This window comes from Globicephala melas, chromosome 12 (genome assembly GCF_963455315.2).
Source record: "Globicephala melas chromosome 12, mGloMel1.2, whole genome shotgun sequence".
Lineage (NCBI taxonomy): Eukaryota > Metazoa > Chordata > Mammalia > Artiodactyla > Delphinidae > Globicephala > Globicephala melas.
In genome coordinates, this window is record NC_083325.1 from 61,152,790 (window position 1) to 61,172,332 (window position 19,543).

Sequence of the window (19,543 nt, forward strand, 5' to 3'; positions counted from 1 at the left end):
CATCGGTTCCCTCATCTGGGAAACCCCAATTGTGCCCACCCTCCAAGCTCCAGCTACCTGTCTCCCTGGGCCCCGGCCCCAGCTGACAACCTCTGTGCCTGACTGCTTCCTCTAGCTGACGACACCTCTCACAGTATGTGGTACCTGCAGGCACTCCATTAACAGTATTAAAGAGACATACATTTCTTCTTTCCTCTTCTGTGCATCTCTACCTCTAAATGCTGATGTTCCCGGCAGTGCTATCTCCCTCATGCATCCCTTCTTAATTTATGCACAACCCTGGGGGATCTCATCAACTTCAGCCCCCTGGGGTTCACCGACCATTCATATGCCAACAGCTGTTTCATGCACACTGATCAGTCCTCTCTCTTGAACCTCAGAATAAATAAAAGGCTTCCATACATCTGGAATACTTCCATATACCTGTGGTCCCTGGGTGTGGTCCACAGGCTCCTTGGCTTTGATATTTCCAAAACTGAAGTCAGTTATCTTCCATATCTGCTCCATCACCACCCACATCCCTTCTGTAGTCCCTCTTCTGACTCATCAAGTCGTCACAGCAATATGCATCCCTGTCACACCAACCTCTAAAATATTTCTTGTGTCTCTCTCATCCTTTCCATCCTCAAGTTTGGACTATGATCTTCTCTTTCCTGAACTATGGCTATAGCTTCCTACCTGGTCTTCCTGCACCACAGTGGCCTCTGCAGAGGATGTTTTATCCAACAGGTGCTAAGTGCCTATCAGAGGTGGATTAACTTGGATCCTAATGATACTTCTTCCAAGGGGCCTAATTTTGTATTTGTAATTTTGTGTTCTTTTTCTTAAGAGTCCCCAAGCTACATAAGCTTCAGAGTCCCCAAAGTCTGAATCTACCCTTGGTAACCAAGGAATATGAACTTTTCAGGGACTGGAAAAAAAAAAAAAGAATGAGTTAAAACAACAAAAGTATTATTAGCTATAAAATAGAAAATTGATATTGACAATAACAACTGTGTAATCGTCTACCAAACATAATGTTATATATGCCCCATTAACTGGAAAATTTTTAACTCTACTTACATTTGAAAATGATTTTTTTTTTTTTTTTTTTTTTTTTGCGGTACGCGGGCCTCTCACTGTTGTGGCCTCTCCCGTTGCGGAGCACAGGCTCCGGACGCGCAGGCTCAGCGGCCATGGCTCACGGGCCCAGCCGCTCCGCGGCATGTGGGATCCTCCCGGACCAGGGCACGAACCTGTGTCCCCTGCACCGGCAGGCGGACTCTCAACCACTGCGCCACCAGGGAAGCCCCTGAAAATGATTTTGAGGCTAGATTTTCTCACTTTGAAAGATTTCCTGAGTGTGTCTGACGATTGTGAAGAAATCATAGCTGATCGTAAATTAAGCGTTGCTCATAGACAAATAATTTCAAAAGCAAAAATATAAAATTTTCTTTCAGAAGTGTTTACAGAAAAAGTATTTAAGTGTGGAAGCTAGTCACCTAGTCACATCCATAGTGTTCCCCTGCTCATGAGGCTGTCTGAATGTCGATCACTTTGTAGAGTGACTGATCACCTCTTTCCCATACTACATGTACTGTCAAGTCTTGTTATCTGCAATAGTTATGTTTTATAAAGTTGCTGCAAACATCAAATTAGCAAGTTCTGAGCCACTGCTCCTAGGGAAAATATGGGCTTATGTTCCTGTGGGCGTCTGGTCACATTTTCATCAATAGATCAGTATATAAACTTGTTTTATGTATGTTTCTGTTTCAAGGTACCCAATTTAATATATAAGTTTCTTACAAATAATTATATGCAAATTTTCCGTATAATGAAATACTGAGAAGGGTTTAACATTTTCTCGACCCTGGGTAGTGCTCCTGTAAATTTTTCGGCCTTCAGTCTCACAGTGCTATCCACTGTGCTTAAAAAAAAATCAGTCATCATTTCATGAATTCCTAACTTCAGCCACTTTTCCATCTTTTCCATCGCGTCATCATGCACTATAGATATTAGGTACTTTAGCACTTTCTGGAGCAGATCAAATCTGTTGATCACACACAGATCAACAAATTTCCTCTTTTTGTTGCTGAATATACCAAATCATCAATTCATTATTACTGAACTCATGACCAACGGCACAATAAGTTGCCTGAAGGAATTTTGTCTAACACTTGCAGTTTCTCCATAAGCACATCCCAGCCTTCTTGTGCTTAGAACACTAGATCGCACTTCAACACTACCCTTGGGGCCATTAAAAATAGTGAAATCACCAGTGAGTAGCAGAAAAATGAGGTGCTAAATAGACTGTGAAAAGGACACTTGTTTATAGTAACGAGCGGAAACTAGAAGGCAGAGCATCGCCTTGTTGACCCTCAGCTGGGAATGTTGTATATTTCATACCCTCTCTGTGCATGTCCACACAACAGCTGTGAAAGTGCCCTAAGTATTGATTTTGGAGATACAAGTACATTTTAGGGAGTAGGTGAATTTGTAGATATGGGATCTGTAAATCATGAAGATTGACTGTAACCTACTTGTGAACAGGTGCTATGTCCCAGTGTTTCCTATCCCTGGTGCTTAGCATACAGGGGGTAATAGAGAATTATGGAAAGAAAGGAAGGAAGGAAGGGAGGGAAGGAGGAAGCTCAGATGTCCTCTCCTCTCTTAGATCATCCCGGGTAGAGCTGAACACTCCCCTCTGAGCTCCACACTCCACTCTCTTCCCCTATTACATCATAGCGGTAGATGAATCTATCTTCAGAAGCAGACAGATGAGCTATTCATATACCCAATGAATAGATGCTTTTCATTTTATTTAATGTTATTTCTCTTAAAAATATCGCCTCCCTTACTAGCTGGTGAAGTCCCAAAGAACAGAATCTCTATCACAGTTATTTATTTTTAGTGAATTGAAAGGTTGGATCAGAGGACCTCTGAAACTCTTTCCAGTTGCTAAAATGACGATTAGGAGTAAAGCCGCAGGGCTCACCCACCAAGGGACTTACAGGCAAATGTAATCAGACCACTTAGATGAATTTTGCATTAGTATCCCCTGCAAATGGCATAGCGCTTAGACCGTGGTAAACACTCAATAAATCTTTGTTAAAATGTAATGTAATTAAATTATAGGAATGAATGCTAAGTCTTTAACTTGCAGACTGGCAGCTCTCAGTACCAGAGCACACGGGTGTATGTGTCCTTTTTTAGGATATATGGGCTGGTGGCCTTTTATTTAAAAGGCACCAGGCTAGGGGTAGGGATTTTTTTTAATAAAAGGAGAACACTTTTATTTAAAAAAATCCCTACCCCTAGCCTGGTGCTTTTTCAGAGATGAAGATTATTTTAAAAGTTCAAAGAGATGTGCCACTATATTTTAATGTAAGCAACATTTTAATTTGTAATTTTATTAGAAGATCTCATTAAAGGAAAACACATTTTTTCCCTCAGTGATATCAAAGATTTCCTTTGAAACTAAGAGAAGAAAATAAAGATTTACAGCTCAAGGAGAAAATACCAAATTGTTCTATGTTTGGAAAAAGAGCTAAGACTAATGAAGAGAAATGATAGGGAGCCAGCATTTGACTATGCGTAGAAAGGGATAATTCATGCAACAGGAAAGGACTATCCTGCAAGTGTGTGAGAAGAAAGAACGCCTGTTAGAGATGGGCACAGGTGATTCCTAGGAAGGCTGGGGCCTGGGGGCAGGGAACTGGACAGAACATCAGTGTCTCCAGGCCTCCCTGATGACACGTCTCACCTGAGCCACCCTGTTAAACTACACAGGTTACCAGGTCTCCTCCCAGCAGAAACTCAATTCAGTAGGTCTGGGCTGGGGATAGGGATTTTTTAAAATAAGGGATCCAGATGGATCCCATCCTTGGGACAGCTTGGGAAGCCCTGGATTTTAGAGGACTTCTGAGGCCCTTTCAGTCCTGAGGTTCCCATTTGGTTAAAGTCCCAGAGTCTATTGGTTTACCCCATAATGCTTTGAGTCACATAGAGTGAGCCTCTCAAATGAATTTTTATGCCAGTAGAGACACATTAACTAACCATATTCCCTATAACAAGAACCTTTTGAAACTGTTTCCTACAACAAGGCATCATCACCTTAAGGTTACAATAAAATAACATGACTATCCTTAGCCTTTTAATTAATGCTAAAGTGTGATGATTTATGGACTTAGTCATTGAGGTGAACCATGCCTGTGAACTCAGGAGGATGTTCTAGGGTGACCCTGGTTGCCTGAGGACATGCTGCTGGCTGCAGGTCAGGTGGCAGACTTGTCCCTTGAGGGTATTACCCACTCGGAGTGAAAATGATTCTGCCCCTCCCTACAAAGGACTGAGCATGGGGCCCAGGCCGACCTGCTGAGGGAATTAGCACAACTAGCCCCTTTTGAAAGGACACTGGCCTTTCTCACATTTCCTAGGATCAGAGACGTGGAACAGAGTCTTATAATCAAATTTTGTTTTTAGAGGAGTAGGGTTTTTTTTTTTTGGTAATTAGCAACAATAATTCCACCCCTCCACCAAAAAATAGAAAATTAATCTGCAAGCGTCTTCCTGCTGGAGGAAATGTGGATGAGTAATCTGATCTAAGAATTACTCTGGAGCCAGGGGGCTGTTTGGCTTGCTCTCTGTTACCACGTCGCTGGGCTGTGTAAGTCCAGGGACACGGAATGTCTTGGCAACAGACACAGTGTTTGGTGCTTCCCAAATTTAGCCGTTTCTCCCGGTCACCTGGGGATTTTGTTAAAATGTGGATTCTTTTTTTTTTTTTAATTTATTTTTGGCTGCCTTGGGTCTTCCTTGCTGTGCATGGGCTTTCTCTAGTGGCGAGCGGGGACTACTCTTCATTGTGGTGCATGGGCTTCTCACTGTGGTGGCTTCTCTTGTTGTGGAGCACAGGCTCTAGGTGCATGGGCTTCAGTAGTTGCAGCATGCGGGTTCAGTAGTTGTGGCTTGCAGGCTCTAGAGCTCAGGCTCAGTAGTTGTGGTGCATGAGCTTAACTGCTCCACAGCATGTGGTATCTTCCCAGACCAGGGATCGAACCTGTGTCCCCTGCACTGGCAGGCAGATTCTTAACCACTGTGCCACAAGTGAAGTCCCTAAAATGTAGATTCTAATTCTTCAGGTTGGGTGTGAGGTCCGAGGTTCTGCCTTTCTAACAGCCTCCCAGGTGAGGCCATGGATCACATTTTGAGTGGCAATGTCTTAGAGGTTGCTGTAAGAATCAAGAAAATCAGCTGTGGGGCTGCCAGTGATAAGGGGAAGGGAGAAGAATAAATAAGAAGCCTGGAGCAGGCATAAGAAAGGCTGAGAGGAGGGAGGAGGATGGAGCTCCTGTAGCCCTAGGGTGGCAACCTGGCGGGGAGACAGGAGGGGCCCAGGACACAGGGTTCACCAGATGAGAGCACAGCCCCGTGGGAATATTTGTGCCTTCACATTCTGGTTGTGCAATAGGATCACCTGGGGAGTTTTAAAAATGAATGACACTTGGGTCCCACACTCAGAAATTCTGATTTAATCGATCTGAGGTTGGGTCTGGGCATTGGGATTTTCAGATGCTCCCCAAGTGGTTCTAATGTGCATGGGGGTGGCCACCTGCTTCTCTAGCAGAATGGTCCAGGGGTCTAGGGAGAATGATCTCAGCATGGGTGGGGGGCACTGGGATAAGACCCAGCAATGTGCGATGGGGGGTCAAGGGGAACTGTTGAGTAGAAGTGGTGCAAGTCAAGGGCAGTGTCCTCATTTCCTTTGTCCCTCTGGGAGAACCACATGGTGGGGAACATAAGATTCTTGTGTGAGCTGTATTCCCAGCTCATTCAGCCTTGAGACTGTGTCCCCGAGGCCTGTGGCTCAAGGGTTCACCTGCCTTGAGAGAGAAGTGGCAGGGGGCTCTTTGCAAGTGCCGTTAGGCCCTGGAGAGCCCTCTCAGGCAGTCAGGTGGCTGTTCGGGTCCTGTTAGTTCCTGTAAAGGCAGTGTAGGCTGAGGGCGTGAGGAGAGGACGGGGCAGCAGTTGGAGAGACCTGTGCTCGGCCGGGTGCTGCCCTCTCACCTGGGAAGCCGAGCTGTCCCTTGCCCTCTCGGGGAGTTGGGGATTCTCACCTTGGCTACAGATTGGAATTATAGATGAAAAGACCAGCTTCTGGGTATTTGCAGGATTCTGGTTTAATAGGGCTGGGATGGGGCCCAGGCATCAGCATCTCTAAAAGCTCCCCTGGGGATCACAATGTGAAGTCGGGGCTGGGCAGTCCCTTCCTGCTCTGAACTCCTGAGGTGCTGAGACTTGCAACTCCCAGGCCCCCTCCAGCCGGGGCTTGTGCCCCACCCCTCCCATTCCTTCCTTTGCTGCAGGCTCAAGGAAATGTGACAGAATGGTCCTCCTTGCCAGGTGTATTAGTTGCCTATCTCAGTTGTAAACTTAGGGGCTTCAACAAACAACACACTTAATTTACAGCTCTGGAGGTCAGAAGCCCGGATTGGGTCTCCCTGGTAGGGCTCTGCTCCTTTCTGAAGGCTCGAGAGAGACAGAGAGAGAGAGAGACAGAGACAGAGACAGAGAGAGACAAATAGAGAGAGAGAGAGAGAGAGAGTCATTGCCTTGCCTTTTTCAGCCTGCATTTCTTGGTCAGGGCTCATTTCCTCCAGCTTCAAAGAAAGCTGTCGCATCTTTCTGACTAATCTTCCGTAGTCACATCTCCCTCCAACTGATAATAGCTGGGAAAGGTTCTCTGCTTTTAAGGACTCAGCTGATTAAGCTGGGACACTGGGTAATCCAGGACCATCTCCCATCTCAGGGTCCTTGACTTTAACCACATCCACAAAGCCCCTCCCGCTCTGGGAGGTAACACATCCGGGGGTTCCAGACGTGGGCAGCTTTGCGGCCATTATTCTGCCCATCACACCAGACCCGACACCTCGTTTCTTCTCCCTACTCTAATTGCCCCACACTCAGTGGCTCAGCTGATCCACGGGAGCCCTTGGGCATCCTTCCTGCTTTGGGGGGCAGGAAGGGAGGCTCAGCTGAGGGTGCTCAGTCAGGGCTGAGTTGGGTGGGCTGTGAAGTAAAAAAGTAAGGAGATGCAGCCCACCTCAGAGCCGAAACACGGGGCGCCTGTCAGAGAACCGGATTTCACCTTGAAATGAAGAGAAACCGTTATTTGGCTTTATTCTACAGCTGTTTTCCAATGTCGGTATCCTGGGGTTGATTACAAAGTTCAAAAGAACCTGTGCAACTCTGTTCCATTTATACTGAAATCAGGGATAAAAACAAAATCCTATGGAAGGTCCAGCGGGCGTTTAGCCCCTGTGGATCCAGGTGGCAGCTAAAATGTGAGCGGCTTCTCTTCCTTATTCTGTTTGCTAGACTTCACCTACCAGCGACTTGCTCTGGCCATGCTTTCCTCTGGCCTCTTAATGTTCCTGTTGGTTGTAAGCGCAATCACGAGCATGTTGGCTGTTTGACTGTAAATTAGAACATGTGTGCAAGATGGGGGCTTGAGCCTTGGCTTTGTCTGCAGCCGTGTCTGTCCTCAGTCTGGTGAAAGCCTCCATTATCAGGAGCTTTCTTGGCAGAGGAGCAAAATCTTGAAGTCAATTTGGTTTGACATTTTAGGGATTAACCCAGGATTTAACATCTCTCCTCTCCCCAGTGGTCATGCATTTAGCTGTGTGTTCTTAGGGAAGTCACTCAACCTCTCTGCGTCTGTGTCATACGCTGCGTCTCTTACTGGAGGTGCGTGATGACTGTGGAAGGAACGCTGTGGTTGCTGAAAGGTTAACGCGGGCCTGGGCTCCGAGCCTCTGCAGGTGCGGGCGGGGGATGTGGGAGAGGGAGCATGCTGGCACCACGGGGGCTGAGGGGCTCCCCCTAGTCCGGACCAGAATTAGGAGCCCAGCCAGGGCAAGGGGGAAGTTACAGAGCAGCAGAAGCCACGAGGCTGGCAGGGGATGACGCTGTCCACTGAGGAGAGAATGGACTGGACAAGCAGAGAGACGAGGAGATGCAGGGAAAGGACGAGGGAGGGAATGACCAAGACTTGCCAGTCCTGTGACATCACTCTCCCTTCACCTGCCTGCCTGGGTTGGTTTTCTGTTTCCCGCATCCAAAATATCTTTGTGTAGGATGCTTACTGATCAGGATACAGAACGAGCATTTTGTACATCAGGTCATTTTTATCCTCGTATTTTTATTTCTTATTTGCCTTCTGTTTCCTGTTAATAGTATGAGTCTTCTAAATTCCAAATTTAAAAGTCTAAGTTCTGCCTCAGCTCTAAGGAAAACCAAGGGAAGGAATCTTCTGGGGGGAGTCTCCCGTGTGGACCCACGGCAGCGGTGACAGAGGGGAGAGGCCTGAGAGCAGGAGAAATTCTGAGCTCGGGAGTCCTCCAAGCTTGGCCAGCTCCTTTCCAACCCCAGTCTCACCTTGAGTGCTCGTTCTTGCCAAGGTGGCTTGTCTTTTAGAGCCTTGTCTCCTCATTGTAACACAAGGAGGTGGAACCAGGAGCTTTCTAAGTCCCCATTGCTCTGTGATTCTGAGAGAGCAGGGCTGATTCCCTGTGCTTGTGAGCTGGGCACTAGAATCCGGTGAGAACCCAAAGTACCAGTAGAGGAATCAGTTTCCCAGCCAGCCAAGCACTGGAAAGCCCTTTTCCAGAAACACTGGCCCCATGTCTGCAGCGACCTCTGCCCGCATACCCTTTCCTACCCCACCCCCTGCCCTCTCTCGCACTAAGACCATTTGCTGAAGAAAGGCCGGATGGGAGCCACCCAGGTGGCTGAAATAAAAGCAATTTCAGCTGAGTGTGTGGATTTCCCCTTCAGCCTCATCACACCTTCCTAATGCCTCTCTCCAACTGATTTTGTTCCCCACATTCCCCTGACGGATGTGTAACCTCTGTGCAGCCATCATTTCATTGCTGATCATTCACCCACCTAATCAGAACCTGAGGCTGGAAGGGAGACGATGCTCACCCAGCATTCATTGATTGGATGTCTTCTGAGTACAGAGCCAGTCACTGAATTACAGAACAGCAGGGCTGGCAGAGCCCTAATAAATCATCTGGTCCGACAGGCCTGTACTGTAGAGATGGCAGCTCTTACATGGAGAGGTTAGGTGACTTGCTTAGGGTCACACAGCGGAGCTAAGGCTAGAATTCAGGACGTCCTGTCACCAGTTCATTGTGCTTTCCACTCCACCCCGTGGCCGAAGGAGGGTGAAGATGATTGATGGGTTTGTATGAGCATAAAGTAAAGGAAAACAGACACATTTCCCTTAAGGGCTTTAAATGAATAAGGACCCTGGACGGAAAAAAAGATGAATAGGGAAGGCATTTTTAGAAAGTGACATTGGAAAGCATGGAGGTAAACTCTTCCCTGTAAATGGTGATGACATTAGGGACACGTGAGAGAAAATGTCTTTTTGAGGGGAAGGGGTCTTTATTGAATTTTTTCCTTCCCTGCTACATTTGTTCTTTTTTTTTTTTTTTTTTTTTTTTTTTTTTTTGCGGTACGCGGGCCTCTCACTGCCGTGGCCTCTCCCGTTGCAGAGCACAGGCTCCGGACGCGCAGGCCCAGCGGCCATGGCTCACGGGCCCAGCCGCTCCGCGGCATGTGGGATCTTCCCGGACCGGGGCACGAACCCGTGTCCCCTGCATCGGCAGGCGGACTCTCAACCACTGCGCCACCAGGGAAGCCCCTACATTTGTTCTTTAATCCATGTTCCCATCAGCACACAACACAATGCTCCTGCCGTTTTTCTTTTCCTTGACATATTTACCACCTTATTTTCATATTCGCCTATAAACCTTGGTATACACAGCTTTTAAAGCAGCTATTTTGAATGCAAGATGACATACCAAGCTTTGAACCCCCCAATAAAACTGACCGGGAACATCTGGCACTAAAACGCTTACATTTGCTCCCCAGAGAAGCCTGCTATTCATCTGCTAACTTTAAAAAGTAACACAGGAATGAAAATAGGTTGACGTCTTGAAAACAATGACCCAAACCACGTATTTTCCTATTTCACGTTAAAATCCTCCAGCACATCCGACACTGAGAATTAACATGTGTAGCAATTGGTTATTTTCATATATTGGGCTCTGACTATATATAAGTGCCACTTAGCTATCTTCCTTCACAGAAATAGAAGATAGTGCTAAATACGTCATTGGAATTTAATTCTAAAAATACAAACATTATAGGTTCTTATGAAAATAAAGCATTTTATTTCTTTGGACATCTCAAAACTAAATATTCTAGTGTCTGTGACATAACAACCTTGGTTAAAACGCTGTTCTGGGATGTCCCCGGGAAACATTTGCAGGGACCAGAGATGGCCCCAGATGTTGTCAGGTGTGTGTTTTTTACTTTTCAGACTGTGGCTTCTGAGCAAGAGGTACCAATGCCTAGGTTAGTGTCCAAGGCTGAGGCTAAGCTGCAGATCTGGGAGAAGGACGGGCGGGTTGTGCCCGAGATCCTTTGTGGAAAGTGAGACAAGTTATCCTGCCCTTAATGGCTCTTGATCAAAAGCCCACCTGTTATTTGAGATTTGTGCTTGTTTACGCTTTTGATTGCCTGTTTTCAGTTGATATCTGTGTATCTGCTTTAGCGAGAAATCTACTACATCTGAAATAAGATTGACTTATTATCCCCAATGAGAGAAAAGTTGAGATTGGATGGGAGTATGCGCCCTCAATTTCTACCCTATGTAGAATAGTAAAGTGGACTGGGGACAGTCAGCTGGGCGAGTGCTGGGGGCCATCCCTTCCCCCCCACCCCAGTCCTCCCCATTGCCGGGTGAGCTTTCCCAGTACCAGTGTAGAGGCCTAAGGTTGTCCAGAGAAAGGAGAAAGTTGAACCTAGAGCACCATGTTTTCTGGGCATCCCACCTATAGGTGGAGCACAGGAGCCCCTCAAACAAATACTCTAATAGGGTTGAAAGGGGGCCAACCTTGATGAGGAAACTGACCGTGAGAGAGGTGAAGGCCTAGCCCAAGGCCACGCAGCTTGTTATTGGCTGAGCAAAAACTTGAACTCGGCTCTCTTAATTCCCAAACATATTCTCTCTACCAGTCAGGAGTGCAAATGCCATTTACTTTCAAGTGTGGATTAACTTGTCCCTCCTTCTGGAAGCCTCAGATTTCTTCAGCGGCATCTGGATTGCTTCGGTTTCTTTCATTTACATTTGTATCAGGGAAGGGGATGAGTCTGCTGTGCTCTAGGATGTGTCGGTATTTTTTTCTGGCACAAAATTAAGCATGAGACATCCCTTGATTTCTGAATTCAGAGCAGCACTTACCCATACTGAACAATACCCATCAGTGGACCGGCAGGGCCAATGTCAAGAGCTTGGGCAACGTCGGCCAGGAACTGCTTCTGGATTCGGAATCGACGTTTGCCAATGCTTGCGCTCCCATCAATTAAAAATGACAAGTCAACTTTGCAGCCTAAGGAATGGAAAGGGACTCTGTTATTCTGCTTCTGTCTCATTGCATTCAATGCTCACTCCCCGCTTCCTCCACCAGAGCCCCCTGAGATGCCAACAAAAAGAAAGTTAAAAAAATAAGTAGCAAGATATACTTATTTATTTATATCCACAACTGATTTTCACTGGGCACCAAGGTCCTGGACACTGGGCTGGTACTTATTTCCATGACTGTTGTAGAAGTCTCTGTATCAGCCACAGTTACAGACTTCAGAAGCAGGGACCTCCCAGTCAAGTCTAAGAAGGCCCTCAGAATGGTCTCCTAGTTCAGAGCATATAAGTGCAGACCCCCAGATGCGGGCATTCACCCAGACTGAGTCCCTGGAGCTTATGGTCTTTTACTCTCATCCTCACTTTTTAGAATTGTGTGTTGGCTCTCTATAAAGGCGGGAAGAATCTGCAGGGCCAGTGCTGAGGGGAGGGCAGGAAGTGTAGACTGAGAAATGCATACTTATCTTATCCTTCACTTCCCTGGGTGGGGCAACCATAGAAATTATCCACCTGTATCGACAGATACCTGTTCGTATTTGTAGCTACCTTAGATTTTTGTCCCTTCTTTTAGTTGTAATAAATACTAGGACAGCTCTGGTTAGGATCTTGGGACCTCTGCAAGTAGATGAAGGATAGGATGAAGGCGGGGGGATGGTGGGTCTGCAAGCTGGTTCAAACTTTCAAACGCTGAAAGGAATTGATGGAAAGCCACGTAAGCAAGTAGAAGTCGGTGTCTTTTTTATTTATTTATTTTTGGCTGCGTTGGGTCTTCGGTTGCTGCACGCGGGCTTTCTCTAGTTGCGGCGAGTGGGGGCTGCTCTTCGTTGCAGTGCACGGGCTTCTCATTGTGGTGGTTTCTCTTGTCGCAGAGCATGGGCTCTAGGCGCGCGGGCTCTAGAGCGCAGGCTCAGTAGCTGTGGCGCAAGGGCTTAGTTGCTCCGCGGCATGTGGGATCTTCTCAGACCAGGGCTCGAACCCATGTCCCCTGCATTGGCAGGTGGATTCTTAACCACTGAGCCACCAAGGAAGTCCAAGTTGGTGTCTTCTTTGCTCTCGACTGAAATTATATCATCTCAGGATGATAAAACTGATTATTCAATGCTGATCAGAAGTTTCTTATTGGGAGCTATATAGTCCCTTGATTAACAAAAAATGAGGAATGAGTTCTTTTAACAACTGCAATTTGGGAGACAAAAATATTTCAAAGCAGAGTTCCGTGGGTGAAAAAGAGAGACAGTAAAATTAGAAGTTTCTGGACTGGAGTGTCCAGGAGGACACGGGGGCCAGCTCTGCCCTGTGTGGGAAGGGTGCAGCTGTCCAGACCAGCCTGGATCGCTAAGCTGCCACACAATCACCCATGAGGCTGCTCTCGACTTCGGTTCTCTGCATTGTGTTGCTTCCATGGGACTGGGGTCCTCCCATTCCCCAAAAGGAGAAGCTCCGTGGCAGGGAGGGATATATATTTTTAATGAAAGCAAGAAATGAACATGAGTTGATACAGTTTTAAGCAGAATTGATGAGAAATATTTAGTAAAGAGTGATACTACAGAGTGGGCAGGTTAAGGGAAAAAGTTCTGAGAACTTGCTTTATTCTGTTGCTGTGGTGCATGGCAATCAAAACCAGAGGAGAAGTAGGTGATGACAGGGGCCTCTCTGGGCCTGGCTGACTCGCTGCGTCTGGAATCAGTGCCTCGGCTCACTAGGGACCTCGCAAGCTTTTAGACCCTGTGTGCCTGGATGGTCGGGGCCTGCCGTCTCTTCCTGTTCAGCTGGCTTCCCCTGTCCTTTGCTGACCCCAAACTGTCTATGCTCAAGCATGCTCCTCGAGATGAAGATCGGAAGAAGCAAATAAAATCAAGGAGCGGAGTTTAGAGATGCCACTAAAGCCTGGGCTAAAGCAAAAGAGAAGCAGAACTGCTCTATGGCTTGGCAGGTTCCCCACACAGGGCCAACCCTCTCTTTCCTATGTCTGGGCTTGCGATGTGAATTGCCGCCAGCAGGTGGCAGTGGTGCTCTTTAGGGCTTGCCGCCCACTGGCAGCTATGCTGGAAATGTGGACGGACTCCCAGGCTCCACCCTGACCTATAAAATCAGATCTCAGTTTAGCAAGATCCCCAGGTGATTCCTATGCACATTAAAGTTTGAGAAGCACCCCTGAAGAGAGGTTTTCCTTCAGATGTCAGCACATTAAAGTTCAATATGCCTTTTTAAATGAAAACCTTTTTTTAAAAAAATAACAATTACAGTAAGGGCCACAGGGGATTTTCTTTTTAAATGAAGAAGCGTACATGTTTTGTAGCATCTATGTTAGTTCTTCCTAGACCATTTTTTCTCCTTATTCTTAAAATATTAATTTATTTTTGGCTGCATTGGGTTTTCTTTGCTGCGTGTGGGCTTTCTCTTGTTGCGGCGAGCAGGGGCTACTCTTTGTTGTGGTGCGTGGGCTTCTCATTGTGGTGGCTTCCCTTGTTGCGCAGCACGGGCTCTAGGCACACGGGCTTCGGTAGTTGTGGCGCACGGGCTTGGTAGTTGTGGCGCACGGGCTTAGTTGCTCCACAGCCTGTGGGATCTTCCCAGACCAGGGCTCGAACCCGTGTCCCCTGCACTGGCAGGCGGATTCTTAACCATTGTGCCACCAGGGAAGTCCCTCTCCTTATTTCTTACATCTTGAACTGTGTTTTAAGGAGGTTTTAAGGAGGTGAGGTGTTTCTCTGTTTCCTCTGTTCTCTTCACTCATTAGCCTGCTGGCTGTTATTGGGATCACCTTTGCTCCTCCTTCCCAAGAATGTTTTAATGACAATGGCTCCCGCTCAGGGCATGTGCTCACTGAGACCCTAGTGGCTTTCTCATACAGACATAAAAACATGCTGATGTGAAGATGACAACAGCAATACGAAAGGACAGTACTGGGTTATGAAATGTCCAGCATGAGCAATTTATTACGGTCACTGAGGTTGCAGCAGGAGGAAGAAAAGGTAAGACAGAGTGTCTACAGTCATCAATCTACAATTTTCTTAATTGCTTTGGTTTTCTTCAACGTGATACAAGTTTATAGATTAATGCTTTTTGTTGGCCAGTATATTAGGCCAGTGTTTCTTAACCCTAGATATGTATCAGAGTTGCTTATGCAGCTTCAATAAATAAAGATGCCTGGGAATCACTCCAGGCGGTGCTTCTCAAGGGTTAGCATGCAAAGGAATTGCTTGATTCAGTAGACCCGGCCGGGGTGGGGGGTGGGGGGGTGGGAGTCTGAGATTTTGCATTTCTAACAAGCTCCCAGGTGATACCAACGCTGCCCGTGCTCAGACCACACTTTGAGTAGCAAGATCTAGGGAGAGACTGATTCAGTAGGTATGAGGCAGGAATTGGTATCTTTCAGTTTTAAAAATGTCTTCAGGTGGGACTTCCCTGGCGGTCCAGTGGTTAAGACGTCGCTTTCCAATGCCGGGGTTGTGGGTTTCATCCCTGGTCGGGGAGCTAAGATCCCACATGCCTTGCGGCCAAAAAACCAAAACATAAAACAGTAGCAGTATTGCAACAAATTCAATAAAGACTTTAAAAATGGTCCACGCCCCACCCCCAAAAAAAAGTAAAAAAAAATGTCTTCAGGTGATTCTCACCCAGAGGTGAGTTGAGACTCACAGCCCCATTGGTGGCTGACTTGTCGCAACTTTCTGGGAGAATTTGCAGGTGCTCTCCTTGGCTTGCAACACACAGCTCCCTCCTGGTTTTCCTCTTTTTCTCTGGTCCCTTCTTTCTGGTATCCTCAGGTGGCTTCTCTTCCACCGAGTTAGTCTTAAAGGTCTTCAGGTTTAAGTCGTCCGTTTCTTCTTACTCTATCCTGTCTCCCTAGGTCACATTTTCTGTTCTGACAGCTTTGGCTTTGAACTATGGCTCATCATTTTCCAACTCTAAATTTCTGGCTGGGCTGTCCTTTCAGAATGTCAGATCTGGGTAGTTAACTCTCTGCTAGACCAGACGTCTTACAGAAGATGATAGATGTAAACACTCTCCTGCCCCAATGTGCTCGGTCCCCAGTGGTCCTCATGGCAGCACCATTTGCCCTAGTTGTCCAAATCATCTTTAACGGCTCCCTCTCTTGCACTTCTACCTCTAACCCTCTAGATTCTTCCTTCTCTATCTCTTGAATTTGCCCATTTCTCTCCATTTACGCTTCCCTCTCTGAGCTCTGTGTACCATCATCTCTGCTGGACCACTGTCCTCGCTGGCAAGCGAGTCTCCTCCTTTCATCCTCCTTGTCGCCCCACCCCACCCCACTCTGTTGCCATAGCGATGTTTTAAACATCTGATCCTCTCCCCCTCTTGCACATAGATAGTGTAAATCCTTCAAAAGCTTCCCTTTCCCCTTAGAACAAAGTGACAGAAGAGAGGAGATAAATAGATCCAGGGTAGGAGAGAGGCGGGTTAGGGTGGGAGTGAGTGGGGAGAGGGGAGAGAGAGCAGATCAGATGTCAAAGCCACTATGGGTTTCTAGTTGTCAATTAACTTACTTGGATCTCCCTGGGATACTGGCTCCAAAGACTGTGTGCTTAATTCTTTTTTTGGAACAAATCCTGGAAAGAGCAGTAAAACTTTTGGTGACTTACAAGAACAGGAAGCATCTGGCCTCACCCCAGGGATGGGGACAGAATGGATATTCACACTCAGCTCAGGGGGCTTGGCTTACTAAGTGTGCTCTTCTCCATAACACCCCCATCTTAAGAGAGAAGAATGAATGCTTACCGACAGCCTACTAGAGACACAGTACTCCCCTGGGTGCTTACAGGCATTTGAAGTCAGGAGACTTGAGATTGGTCCCCTACTGCCCGTTAGGAGACAGCCATAGTCTCCTTATCTGAAAGCATTAAACGCTTTGCCAGTGTAAATTATCCCTCTGTAAAATTCTGAAAATCTTGAGGTCGGGGCGCGTGTCTCACTCATCACGTGAACCTTTCCTGTGGTCCTCAATCAACATTCAGTGACTGAGTTGATGAACAAAGATGAGTGAGACCGAGGACAGTCTAATGGGGGTTGGGTGTAGACTGGAGGGGAAGAGATGAGACACAAGCAACTCAAATGAGAGGGTCTATAATGCTTCCCTTCCCCTCCAGCAGTCTGAGACCAGAGTACAGATGCAAAAGGGTTTAGGGCTTTGAGAGGGGGTGTATGTGAGTTGAATTTCAGCCTCAGGGGTCTTCTTTGGGCTGTTTACCTGGGAGCCAAGTTCACAAATATATCATATAAGGAAATAAAGACAATAAATACGAGTCTTTTTAGGCTTGGTAAGGCCAATGAGTTTCTTGGGCAGAGTGAAACTTGCAGCACCAACCAGAAGTGAGTCTCCCCGTTTCTGGGATGCTGGGTAGCGCCCATTGAGAGTCTCCCCCAGTGGAGGAAGGTGCTAAGGGCTCTGCTCGCTCCTGGCTGGGGTGAGCTTTCTCCTGGCTTGTTAGTTTTTCCAGTTTGCAAAGCACATGAGTTCATCTTCCCATTAAAGGTCAGCTTGCTCATCCCACTTCCTCACATCATTTAAAAAATTCACGAATGGCATTTCTCATCCAGGAGCTCTGGGAGGGGAAGAAATAGAGGCCGGAGTCCTTTCCTCCATCACCCCCCAACCCCAACCCACCAGCAAAATCTGCCCTTGAACCAAGAGTCAGAAGGCCGCATTTGCTGTTGGAGTTTCAAACACTTAACACAGTAAACAGGGAACAACATTCATTCATGTGAAGGGAAAACCCGAATCCCACTTGCAAAGAAGGAAGAAGAAACAGAAGGAAGTCAAAGTGTGCTCCCAGACGGAATGAGGGTTTAACCCATTTTGGGGGCCTGGAACTCACTCCCTTCTGCTTTTTTGTCTTCACATTTCCTTCCCTCTTAGTGATCCAGTCTTGTCCCTTACCCAGGCCTCCCTGTAGGAGCTTCAGTGGGCCCTTCACATGGTCACCAGACCCTAATGTCGGAGGTGACACTGTTGGAAAGCCTTCTCTAGCTGAGCTTAGTCTCTGTGCCACCTGCTGTACGAATCTTGATCTAGTCACGGCCAGGAGGAGGGGCTGCATAATTACCTGCATCTAGAAGCACCGATCCAGGTTTCCACAATTCAGGTTCCCCTGCTTTTCAAAATTAAAAAGAAAGAAACTCATTACTTAGATGAAACCGGCAGAAGCTCTCAAGTGAACTGCCAGGATGATAATGTTTTCTAACTGTGGCAGAAAGTTCAGTAAAGAAGCAGGAGACCAGACTTTGGGATGAAGCAACCTGAAATCTGTGGGATTTTCTCATTTAAAGCTCTTAAAGCCAAAGACGAAAACATCTTTACTCTTTTCTTCCTTTCCCTATGCACCAAGAATCACGGAATAATAGGAATCCTGGAATTCAAGGGGACCTAAAAGCTCATTCAATTTGAACCAACCTCCTAACCTGCTTCAAAAACATCTCTACCTAAGCGAGTGGCTGGCTGGTGCTTGGATCCCTCCAGAGACAGGGAACTCATTACATTCGCAACTAAAGTAGTGCATTTCTTCTTGGACTATTGAGACTTTGAGAAGACTTTTCATTGTATCAATATGAAATCTTTATCCATCCATCCATCCTTCCATCCACCCATCTACCCGTCACACTCAATAAGCACCCAGAATATGCCCAGCATCATTCTGGGTACGTTTGCCTTACCCATCTGTTTGTGTTTCTTTCCTTGGAACCACACAGAAAAAATCTGGCCCCTTCAGGGAGCAGGCAGTACACTCATTTCCTGAGGCTCTGCTTCTCATGGTGTGCCTCAAGCAGAATAGAGCAAAGTGGCACCTGGCATCCTATCTGTCTAATGCCCTTCACCAAGAACCTGTGCTGATGAAGTGGCAGCGGTGGTCGGGAAGGGGAGATTCTTACCCAATCCCCCTGATCTCTTTTGGAGAATTATGGCTGGGAGGGGCTCAGAGGCAGCACAAACATATTAGGAAGCCTCGTAAGGACACCCTAATGGCTGTTTCTCTCCCTCTCCCATTCCCTCCCCTCTCCCCTTGCCTTTAGCTCTCAAGGCTGAGAGCATAACAAACTGTTTCATTTCTTAAAGGCCATCAGCTTTCCAGCACACTGCAATTATTAACACACTCAAGTGAAGTGATATTTTCCTTTGCATGATTAAAAGATACCAGGCTATTTTGAAAGATAGTCTGTGTTCTTGCAGGTTCTGGGTTAATGGTGAGAACTGAGTTTAATTTGGCTCAGCCGTTAACCAGGTGTAGGACCTTGCACAAGTCACATGCCCTCGAGGAACCTCAGTTCCTTTTTGAGTAACATTAGCAGTTTGGGTGGGATGATCTCCAAACTCAAAATATTTATGACGTATATGTTTAAACATTCAGCTTCTTTAACCTCATTACTCTATCGCCACCTACTGGTAAAAATATGCGCTTTGCCCTTTTCCTTAAAAAAAGGTGCTGGTGACGTCTCAGTTTTTGCCCTAGGCTTTCAGCACCCTTGGATGTGAGGAAAGATTAGAATGCTGGAGGCTCTGTTACTTTGGCAGGAGATAAACAATTCTCTGACATGAGGGATTTTCAGGCCTCTTACTCCTGTCCTGGAGGCCTGTCCTTCTGTTCATGACACTTTCATTTGTTTGGGACAAGTTTGAACCAAATCGCTTTCATCCAAAAGCCAAAGGCTGAAAAAATATTTGAACAGCTCAGACTTGGTGTTTTGGGATTTGGTAGTAATGAGAAGTAGATTTGTGAGAACATTTGTGTTCTGGTGTTGAGGTCTGAGGGCGTGGTGTGGGGAAAACAAGTCAGAAGACCCGTCCTGAGTCTACCAAAACACTAGCTGGGGGTCTGGGGGGCTAACCTACCTTCTCTGATCTCCAGTTTTCTCCTGCGTAAAGCCGAGCTCATAAGGACTTCTCCTGCCCTGCCTCACGTGAAGGTAAATGTGTATAAAATCACTCTGAAAAGTGTAAAAGGTGCTCGTAAAACAACAGCTAATTATTTCTGTGATAATCCTGGCTCAGTCATCTTCTAGATACAGTCAGTGTCTAAGAGAGGTATTGGTTTTGAACACGCACTGACCAAGCTC

The 19,543-nt window shown here is 46.7% G+C and overlaps 1 protein-coding gene across 1 annotated transcript in view; it reads right to left on the reverse strand.

Moving 5' to 3' along the window:
* Nucleotides 1-19,543, reverse strand: part of VIT (vitrin) — a 96,509-nt gene that overhangs the window by 17,445 nt on the left and 59,521 nt on the right. Inside the window, exons 9-11 of the mRNA XM_060309234.2 lie at nt 17,539-17,583; nt 15,982-16,044; nt 11,294-11,441 (exon numbers count right to left, since the gene is read on the reverse strand). Coding sequence (XP_060165217.1) covers nt 11,294-11,441; nt 15,982-16,044; nt 17,539-17,583 — 256 coding nt within the window. The remainder of the gene's footprint in view (nt 1-11,293; nt 11,442-15,981; nt 16,045-17,538; nt 17,584-19,543) is intronic.